Source organism: Sander lucioperca, chromosome 24 (genome assembly GCF_008315115.2).
Source record: "Sander lucioperca isolate FBNREF2018 chromosome 24, SLUC_FBN_1.2, whole genome shotgun sequence".
Lineage (NCBI taxonomy): Eukaryota > Metazoa > Chordata > Actinopteri > Perciformes > Percidae > Sander > Sander lucioperca.
This window is the reverse complement of record NC_050196.1, coordinates 18,695,786-18,705,785: the sequence shown is the minus strand read 5'-3', so window position 1 is coordinate 18,705,785 and position 10,000 is coordinate 18,695,786. Positions and strand designations below refer to the sequence as shown.

Below are 10,000 nucleotides of genomic sequence, written 5' to 3'. Positions count from 1 at the left end.
ATGTCTGATCTTTATGGAGCGCTGCGAGTCAGGCTGAGAACAGGCTGCACATGCAGACACGTGATGATGGCATCTGATTGGATGAAATGTTTAAGTGATGCTGATTGGATGAAATGTTTAAATGATGCGTCTCCTGCAGCGAGCAGCGTTTCCTGTGGAAAGGAGAAACCGGACGGCTGTAGATTAGCAGCAGGCAGAGAGAAGAGTTTGATGAGGTCATTATTACCCAAGCTGTTAGTTCTGGCTCTCTCATTGGCCAGAGCGGACCTCAGCAGCGACGAGCCGTCCTGCGATTGGCCGACAGCTGCGTAGGAAAGAAAAGGTTTAACGGAGAAGTTTCCACAACCTGCTGGATTAAAGTTAGAAGAACAAACGTAACGTACATATAACATCTACAGACATAAAGAGAGGTGAAACGTTCAGACTGTTCGCAGATGACGCTCTGCTTTTCATTGTCCAAATTAGGAAAGAAAACTTAAAGATTATAACAAAGAAATTACAAAGAAAGTCATAAAAAAAGACATAAAAAAGCAAGAAAAAACAGCAATAATATCATCCAAAGAAAGTCCGAAAAAAAAGCCACAAAATGACAAAACAAATGAAGAAAAAACATCGAAAAATAGAGATGAAACCGACTAAAAATGACATCACAAAACCAACCAAAGACTTTTTTTAAAAAAGCAACAGAAACGAATAAAATGTGCAAAAAATAGAACGTCGAAAAAAAGCCACAAAAATTTCGACAAAGCAAAAAAAATAAAAAAAAAAAATCTGTCAAAACGTCAAAAAATAAGTGTAAAAATGATATATTATAAGACAAAACTAAACGCAATAAACGAACGACAAAAATTACGGAAAAAAACCCGCCAAAGAATTTTAAAAAAGTAACAGAAACGTCAGAATAAAAAGCCAAAATAACGTAGAATAAAGTCAGAAAAATGTCCAAAAAAAGGCTCAAATTCTTCGTAAAAACCGATAAAAACGCCGAAAATAGCGAAGCAAAGTCTCTGAATCTATTTTTAGGATCTTATTAGACTCAAAGACGTTTAAACATCCCATAATTCTCAGACACTGGAAGGGTTTCTCAAGAGGAAGAAACCATCTTTAGATGGAAATGTTTGGAGATTAAAAGTCACAAAGACAACTCGTCTTCAACTTCAAAAAGTTACAAAACCAGCAAAAAATGGCTGCAAAAAAACGCCCAAAATGTTAAAAAAAAGGCGGCATAAAAAAATCGAAAAAATAACATTGAATAAAGTCGCCAAAAAAGTTGGAAAAAAGCTGCGAAAACTTCAAGAAAGGCGTCAAAAAAGCGTGTGAAAAACGTGAGAAAATGTAGCATTAGAATGAGCTGAGGGACAGTGGTAGGGTTTCTCTCTCCACATTCACATAAACAGGAATTACCAGCCGGGTTACGTGGTGTCTCGGGCGCCTTACTGGACGCCGTCTGCACAGGAAGTGAGCCGCCATTGGACAGTAATTTAGGGAGGGGGGTGGGGTTGGCGGGAGGAGGAGGGGGAGGGGCTTGGGTGGGCAGGAGTTGGGGGAAGACAGGAAGTGGATCCGCTGGTCGATTGGTGTCGTTAGTTACGGCGTTTCCTCTGTCTGCGGCGAGAGAGGAGAGACGGACCATGATCAGACAGACAGGCAGACAGACAGGGAGAGAGACAGGGAAAGAGACAGACAGGGAGAGAGAGAGACAGACAGACAGACAGGGAGAGAGACAGACAGGCAGACATACAGGGAGAGAGACAGACAGACAGACAGACAGACAGACAGACAGACAGACAGACAGACAGACAGACAGACAGACAGGGAGACAGACAGGAAGAGAGACAGGGAAAGAGACAGACAGACAGGGAGAGAGACAGACAGACAGACAGACAGACAGGGAGACAGACAGGAAGAGAGACAGGGAAAGAGACAGACAGACAGACAGACAGACAGACAGACAGGGAGACAGACAGGAAGAGAGACAGGGAAAGAGACAGACAGACAGGGAGAGAGACAGACAGGGAGAGAGACAGACAGGCAGACATACAGGGAAAGAGACAGGGAGAGACAGACAGACAGACATACAGGGAGAGAGACAGACAGACAGACAGACAGGAAGAGAGACAGGGAAAGAGACAGACAGACAGACAGGGAGACAGACAGGAAGAGAGACAGGGAAAGAGACAGACAGACAGGGAGAGAGACAGACAGACAGCCAGACAGACAGGGAGACAGACAGGAAGAGAGATAGGGAGAGAGACAGGCAGACAGAGAGAGAGACAGGTTTGGAGAAGATTTAAAGTGACAGTAAAACAACAACAGAGAATTTGGCGGCTGCCAGATGCATCGCTAACATAGCATCGTCGCTAGCCTAGCATAGCATCGTCGCTAGCATAGCATCAGAGCTAGCCTAGCATAGCATCATCGCTACCCTAGCATCAGAGCTAGCGACATGCTAGCCGCGGCGGCACTCAAGGTGGGCGGGGCAAAGCTAACTTACTCTCCAGTGACATCACTTCCAGGCCTCGTATTAACATTAAAACATGCTAGTATAGCATCAGAGCTAGCATGCAGCCAATCACAACAGCTGCCCTCCCAGGTGCATCATGGGAGCAGACGAAGCAGGAAGAGACAGGAAACAGCTGCTGTGTGCTGGTTAACAAAATAAAAGTCTGGTGTGATTGTTACCGAGGGAGACGCGAGGCGGGGACGTTTCCTGGCCGCTGGCAGGGGACGCTGCAGGAAGTAGTGATGGTTAGAGGAGGATTTTCAGAATAAAAGAGTGTATGTGTGTGTGTGTGTGTGTGTGTGTGTGTGTGTGTGTGTGTGTGTGTGTGTGTGTGTGTGTGTCTGTGTGTGTGTGTGTGTGTGTGTGTGTGTGTGTGTGTGTGTGTGTCTCTGTGTGTGTCTGTGTGTGTGTGTGTGTGTGTCTCTGTGTGTGTCTGTGTGTGTGTGTGTGTGTGTCTCTGTGTCTGTGTGTGTGTGTGTGTGTGTCTCTGTGTGTGTCTGTGTGTGTGTGTGTGTGTGTGTGTGTGTGTGTCTCTGTGTCTGTGTGTGTGTGTGTGTGTGTGTGTGTGTGTGTCTCTGTGTGTGTCTCTGTGTGTGTGTGTGTGTGTGTGTGTGTGTGTGTGTGTGTGTGTGTAAATCACCATAAGGAGAGCGAGGAGCTCCGGAGGTTCTGATTGGTGTTGAGAGTTGAGTCTTGTTGTGAAGAGCTAAACCAGGAAGTAGAACACAAACACACACACACACACACACACACACACACACAGTCACAAAAGATCTTAAAGAAATGTTTTTGAACCATGAACACGAGGAGCATTATGGGAGATATTCTGGACTTGTTGTGATATTCCTGAGCGTTAGTAACCAGCCTGAACAGGAAGTTTATGGCGGTGAAAACAGCTGGAGGACGACGAAATAATAATAATAATAAAAATAATGAGCCAGCAGCAAACAGATGTTCAGAGACCTTACCGGGGCGGGGGGGGAAGAGGCCACGAGACACCAGAGGGTTCTGAAAAACACCAAATACTCCATGTAAATAATCAGGACTTTTAGCGTGTATAGAGTCAGCATATCTCCACCAGACTCCATGTAAATAATCAGGACTTTTAGCGTGTATAGAGCCAGCATATTTCCACCAGACTCCATGTAAATAATCAGGACTTTTAGCGTGTATAGAGTCAGCATATCTCCACCAGACTCCATGTAAATAATCAGGACTTTTAGCGTGTATAGAGCCAGCATATCTCCACCAGACTCCATGTAAATAATCAGGACTTTTAGCGTGTATAGAGCCAGCATATCTCCACATGTAAATGGGTGAATTAAGGGTTTATTTCAACCAAACCAGAGTGGTGATTGTTGGAACAGTGGAAAGATGAACCAAGACGGCTTTTGATAGTTTAATTTAGTTTCTGTCCACTTTGAATGAAGTGTGTTTTACCATGATAAAAGTCCTGATTATTTACATGGAGTCTGGTGGGACACTTAGAATAATAATCTAAACCTTTTTCAGAGTTTAAACTCAGAATTTAAATACTTTTTCCACATGTGGGTCTAATATATATATATATATATATATATATATATATATATATATATATATATATATATATATATATATATATTTTCACAGTTTATTCAGAGTAATGACGTAATTAAACTGAAGGTTACGTACCAGCGGCTTGACGACAGGATTATACAGGTTCTGTTTGATCTTATCTGAGAGAAAACACAGAAAATGTGATGAAGACAGACAGACAGACAGACAGACAGATGGACAGACAGACAGACAGACAGGCAGACTGACAGGCAGACAGACAGAGAGGCAGGTAGACAGACAGACAGACAGACAGGCAGACAGACAGACAGGCAGACTGACAGGCAGACAGAGAGGCAGGTAGACAGACAGACAGACAGACAGGCAGACAGACAGGCAGACTGACAGGCAGACAGACAGAGAGGCAGGTAGACAGAGAGACAGGCAGGTAGACAGACAGACAGAGAGGCAGGTAGACAGAGAGACAGGCAGGTAGACAGGCAGACAGACAGACAGAGAGGCAGGTAGACAGACAGACAGGCAGACAGACAGACAGTGGGGTCTTACCGGCCATGTTGGTGCTGTGGATGACCGGTTTGCTCCAGGCGCCGCTGCGGCCGCCGGTGTTGGAGCGCACACCAAACTCGTACGGCGTGTTGGGCTTCAGGTGGTCGACCACCGTGTCGCCGGTCGGACACGTCTGGTAGGTCCACTTCTTGTTCCGCTGGCGGTACCGGACCGTATAGAACCTGGAGGGGAACAGACGGTCTTATTCAAAGATACAGCAACGAGAAGACACAAAAAGAGACACAAAAGTGCCAAAAAGTGACAGAAAATGCGACACAAAAGTGCCAAAAAGTGACAGAAAATGCGACACAAAGGCGCCAAAAAGTGACAGAAAATGCGACACAAAGGCGCCAAAAAGTGACAGAAAATGCGACACAAAAGTGCCAAAAAGCGACAGAAAATGTGGCACAAAAGTGCCAAAAAGTGACAGAAAATGCGACACAAAGGCGCCAAAACGTGACAGAAAATGTGGCACAAAAGTGCCAAAAAGTGACAGAATATGCGACACAAAGGCGCCAAAACGTGACAGAAAATGTGGCACAAAAGTGCCAAAAAGTGACAGAATATGTGGCACAAAAGTGCCAAAAAGTGACAGAAAATGTGGCACAAAAGTTCCAAAAAGTGACAGAAAATGCGACAAAGAAAGAGCTATGAAGCGCCGTGTGACGGTGAATATTGGGGGAGAGAGTGTCTGGTGGTATTTAAGGGAAAGTGAGCCGTTGGTCAGGAGCTGATCATCATCTTGATTTGGTTGAAGTCAAATTTTAGGATAAAGACTTTCTCCGTGCTCGTAACTCCTCAGAAACACGTGAAGGTTTCCTGTTCCTGTCTGGACATAAAGTCCTGACTTTCTCTCAAAATACTCAAAATATTCTATGTGTAGGTATAATGGGAGGTCTGTCTGTGTGAGACTATCTGTCCCAGAATGCATCAGTGTGTGTGAGACAACCTGTCCCAGAATGCACCAGTGTGGTGGTTACCCGTCCTCCAGACACTGGTTCATGATGTCCTGGCCGTACGGCGTCTTCAGAGACTTCCTCCAGGACAGAAGCACCGCCGTCGGACTCACCGAGCCAATCACCAGCTGCAGAGGCTTCTCCAGGTCCACCTTCCCTAAAATACACATATACACACATATATATATATATATATATATATATATATATATATATATATATATATACATATACATATGGACACACAGGAAGTGGGTGGGACTATTAACCCAGGAACAGGAAGTGATGGTGTGCGTACCTGTGCAGTGTTTCTTGACGTCGTTGACCGGGATTGGCTGCACGGCCACCAGGTATTTGGGTTCTGCATCTGCAACACAATCACAACATTCATCTTTACAATATACATAATACTATATATATATATATATATATATTAAGACAGCTTCTCTGCAGAGGAATATTAATTATTGCGTCTGGGATTTAAAGAGTCAACAGAGTGGTGGAGTCGCTGAGAGACGGAGCTCTGCACAGGCTTTTATTCTGAAAGGTCAACACTACACCAACACCACAGGCTTTTAACAGTGTTTTTAGGCTGTTTAGGGCACTAAACAGCCTAAAAAAGTGACAAAAACAGCCTAAAAGAGTACACTAAACAGCCTAAAAACAGCCTTAAAAATTGCCAAGAACTGCCCAAAAAAACTGTTTAAAAAGTACCCAAAAAGTGCCCTAAACAACCTAAAAACACTGGTTAGAAAGTGCCCTAAACAACCTAAAAACACTGTTTAAAAAGTGCCCTAAACACCCTAAAACACTGTTTAAAAAGTGCCCTAAACAACCTAAAAACACTGGTTAAAAAGTGCCCTAAACAGCCTAAAAAAGTGACAAAAACAGCCTAAAAGAGTACACTAAACAGCCTAAAAACAGCCTTAAAAATTGCCAAGAACTGCCCAAAAACACTGTTTAAAAAGTACCTGAAAAGTGCCCTAAACAACCTAAAAACACTGTTTAAAAAGTCCCCAAAAAGTGCCCTAAACAACCTGAAAATACTGGTTAGAAAGTGCCCTAAACAACCTAAAAACACTGTTTAAAAAGTGCCCTAAACAACCTAAAAACACTGTTTAAAAGTGCCAGAAGACTGGCACCAAACCTCAGCAGAAATATGGATGTTTTTAAACAAATTGCAAAAAGATATCCTTTAAAAAAAAAGGTGAAGCTTCCACCAAACTTCAGCCAACTTCTGGGGTGTTTTGACTTTCTTTTTGGGGTGAAAGAACAGAGTAGAAGTCTCTCTTACTTCCCCAGAAAGAAAACAAACATATAATATAATAACATATAATATATCCAGAAGATCCAGCCAGACGTGGAGGCCTTTCCTCTGATCTGCCAACATTCAGACACTCTGGGACCAACGTTAGTCTTTCCCCGTCAGACGCACTCTAAACTGGCTTCTCATCGAGCAGAGGGTGTGTGTGTGTGTGTGTGTGTGTGTGTGTGTGCATGCATGCACATGTGTGTGTGTGTGTGTATACACGCATGCGTGCATGCGTGCATGCGTGTGTGCGTGCCTGCGTATGCGTGCGTGTGTGTGTGTGTGTGTGTGTGTGTGTGTGTGTGCATGCATGCATGTGTGTGTGTGTGTGTGTATGCATGCATATGTGTGTGTGTGCATGCGTACGTGTGTGTGTGTGTGTGTGTGTGTGTGTGTGTGTGTGCATGCATGCACATGTGTGTGTGTGTGTGTATACACGCATGCGTGCATGCGTGCATGCGTGTGTGCGTGCATGCGTATGCGTGCGTGTGTGTGTGTGTGTGTGTGTGTGCATGCATGCGTGTGTGTGTGTGTGTGTGTGTGTGTGTGTGTGTGTGCATGCATGCGTGTGTGTGTGTGTGTGTGTGTGTGTGTGTGTGTGTGTGTGTGTATGCATGCATATGTGTGTGTGTGCATGCATACGTGTGTGTGTGTGTGTGTGTGTGTGTGTGTGTGTGTGTGTGTGTGGAGAAGTTTCCAGAAGACTTCCACCAAACTTCAGCCAAATTTAGACGTTTTCTCAAACAAAGGACAAAGCGAACGTCTGTGAAAGACCTCGCTCTCTCTGAGTGGATCCAACAACGAAGAACAGCCCCCTCCTCCTCCTCTTCCTCCTCCTCCTCCCCCTCCTCCCTCTTCCTCCTCCTCCTCTCCTCCTCCTCTCCTCCTCCTCCTCCTCCTCCTCCCCTCCTCCCCCTCCTCCTCCTCCTCCTCCTCCTCCTCCCCTCCTGCCCTCCTCCTCCTCCTCATTCAGGGTTAAAACTAGAACATGTTGTAATAATTTAGGGAGCAGAGTGCTGTTGAAGGACGGCGTTCAGCAGGTTTGGGGTTTCTTCCCATGTGGGAACTCGGAGGGTTTTGGCTCTGCTGGATAAAGATTGTTGGCTGAGCTTCAGAAAGCGGATCAGAACCACCTGTCGCCTCTCACAGCTTCTCACGTTCACGTTCTCCCCCAAAGTGATTCTGCAGAAACTCCGTTTCCCACAGAGAGGCTGGAGGAGGGGAACAGAGAGAAGATAGAGGGACGAAAACAGAGAAGATAGAGAGACTAAAACAGAGAGAAGATAGAGACTAAGAGAGAGAAGAGAGAAAAACAGCCCAAAACAGCCCCAAAAAGGTTCCCAAAACAGCCCCAAAAAAGTGCCCAAAACAGCCCCAAAAAAGTGCCCAAAACAGCCCCAAAAAGGTGCCCAAAAATGCCCCAAAAAAGTGCCCAAAACAGCCCCCAAAAAGTGCCCAAAACAGCCCCAAAAAGGTGCCCAAAACAGCCCCAAAAAAGTGCCCAAAAATGCCCCAAAAAAGTGCCCAAAACAGCCCCAAAAAAGTGCCCAAAACAGCCCCAAAAAAGTGCCCAAAAATGCCCCAAAAAAGTGCCCAAAACAGCCTTAAAACACTGTTTAAAAAGTGCCCAAAACATCACAACAAAGCGTCAAAAGCTTCAAAAATATGACAAAAACTTTTCAAAACCTTTGATATAAATGTCACCAAAGGAACAAACAATCAGCCCAAAAGTTGTGACACGTGATGCGTTTAAGGAACATAACAGCTGCTGGAACACAGAGCTTTAAAAAGGAAAAGTAGATCAGTTTATTATCTACTCCGAGTCAATCGAGTGTAAAAGAACGAAAACATGTGTTCCTAACATCTGTTGTTAGCGCTGCTGTTTCCATGTAACCTGTACACCAGACTCCAGCCAGATTTACAGCGTTTTAACTTCCAATCAGCAGTTAGTTTCTCTTCCTTTCTGTAACCTGTACACCAAACTCCAGCCAGATTATGTCATAGATATAGACTCTAGATGTCTCCTGGCTACTGCTGTTCACTGGAACGAATGCACACTGGAATATATATATATATATATATATATATATATATATATATATATATATATATATATGCCTTTATGTAACCTGTACACCAAACTCCAGCCAGATTTACAGCGTTTTAACTTCTAATCAGCAGTTAGTTTCTCATTTATTCTCCTGTACAGAATGATTTCTCTGATGAGTCAGCACAATAAAGACAGAGACGCTTTTCATGCTACTTTTTGGGGCTGTTTTGGGAACTTTTTGGGGCTGTTTTGGGCAACTTTTGGGGCTGTTATGGGAACTTTTTGGGGCTGTTTTGGGAACTTTTTGGGGCTGTTATGGGAACTTTTTGGGGCTGTTTTGGGAACTTTTTGGGGCTGTTTTGGGCACTTTTTGGGGCTGTTATGGGAAGTTTTTGGGGCTGTTTTGGGAACTTTTTGGGGCTGTTTTGGGAACTTTTTGTGGCTGTTTTGGGCACTTTTTGGGGCTGTTATGGGAAGTTTTTGGGGCTGTTTTGGGAACTTTTTGGGGCTGTTTTGGGAACTTTTTGTGGCTGTTTTGGGCACCTTTTGGGGCCATTTTGGGGACTTTTTTAGGCTGTTTTGGGCACTTTTTGGGGCCATTTTGGGAACTTTTTTAGGCTGTTTTGGGCACTTTTTAAATCATGTTTTTGGGTTGTTTTGGGCAGTTTTTGGGGCTGTTATGGGAACTTTTTGGCGCTGTTTTGGGAACTTTTTTAGGCTGTTTTGGGAACTTTTTGGGGCCGTTTTGGGAACTTTTTAGGCTGTTTTGGGCACTTTTTGGGGCCATTTTGGGAAGTTTTTTAGGCTGTTTTGGGCACTTTTTAAATCATGTTTTTGGGTTGTTTTGGGCAGTTTTTAAGGCACTTTTTTGACAATGTTTTTGATGATGTGTTTTGAGGGTTTTATATATATATATATACGAGACGGATAATGGTGAGACTAAATACATTTAGTCTCACCTATCTCCGTCTCGTAGGACCGTCTGTTCTCCGGCAGTATTATGAGGGTTATATACTGTGTATATATATATATATATATATATATATATATATATATATATATATATACGGAGATAGGTG

The 10,000-nt window shown here is 44.0% G+C and overlaps 1 protein-coding gene across 3 annotated transcripts in view; it reads right to left on the bottom strand.

Annotated features, from left to right (window-relative positions):
- The window catches only part of LOC116055611 (target of Nesh-SH3-like), a 26,172-nt gene that overhangs the window by 13,407 nt on the left and 2,765 nt on the right, over window positions 1-10,000 (bottom strand). For 2 of the 3 annotated variants that reach the window (XM_035998362.1, XM_031307641.2), the window contains exons 3-11: window positions 5,861-5,929; window positions 5,587-5,719; window positions 4,607-4,788; window positions 4,178-4,221; window positions 3,472-3,511; window positions 3,144-3,209; window positions 2,683-2,730; window positions 1,405-1,605; window positions 227-304 (exon numbers count right to left, since the gene is read on the bottom strand). In XM_035998362.1, the coding sequence (XP_035854255.1) occupies window positions 227-304; window positions 1,405-1,605; window positions 2,683-2,730; window positions 3,144-3,209; window positions 3,472-3,511; window positions 4,178-4,221; window positions 4,607-4,788; window positions 5,587-5,719; window positions 5,861-5,929 (861 nt within the window). The remainder of the gene's footprint in view (window positions 1-226; window positions 305-1,404; window positions 1,606-2,682; window positions 2,731-3,143; window positions 3,210-3,471; window positions 3,512-4,177; window positions 4,222-4,606; window positions 4,789-5,586; window positions 5,720-5,860; window positions 5,930-10,000) is intronic. The other variant, XM_035998363.1, reaches the window with a different exon arrangement.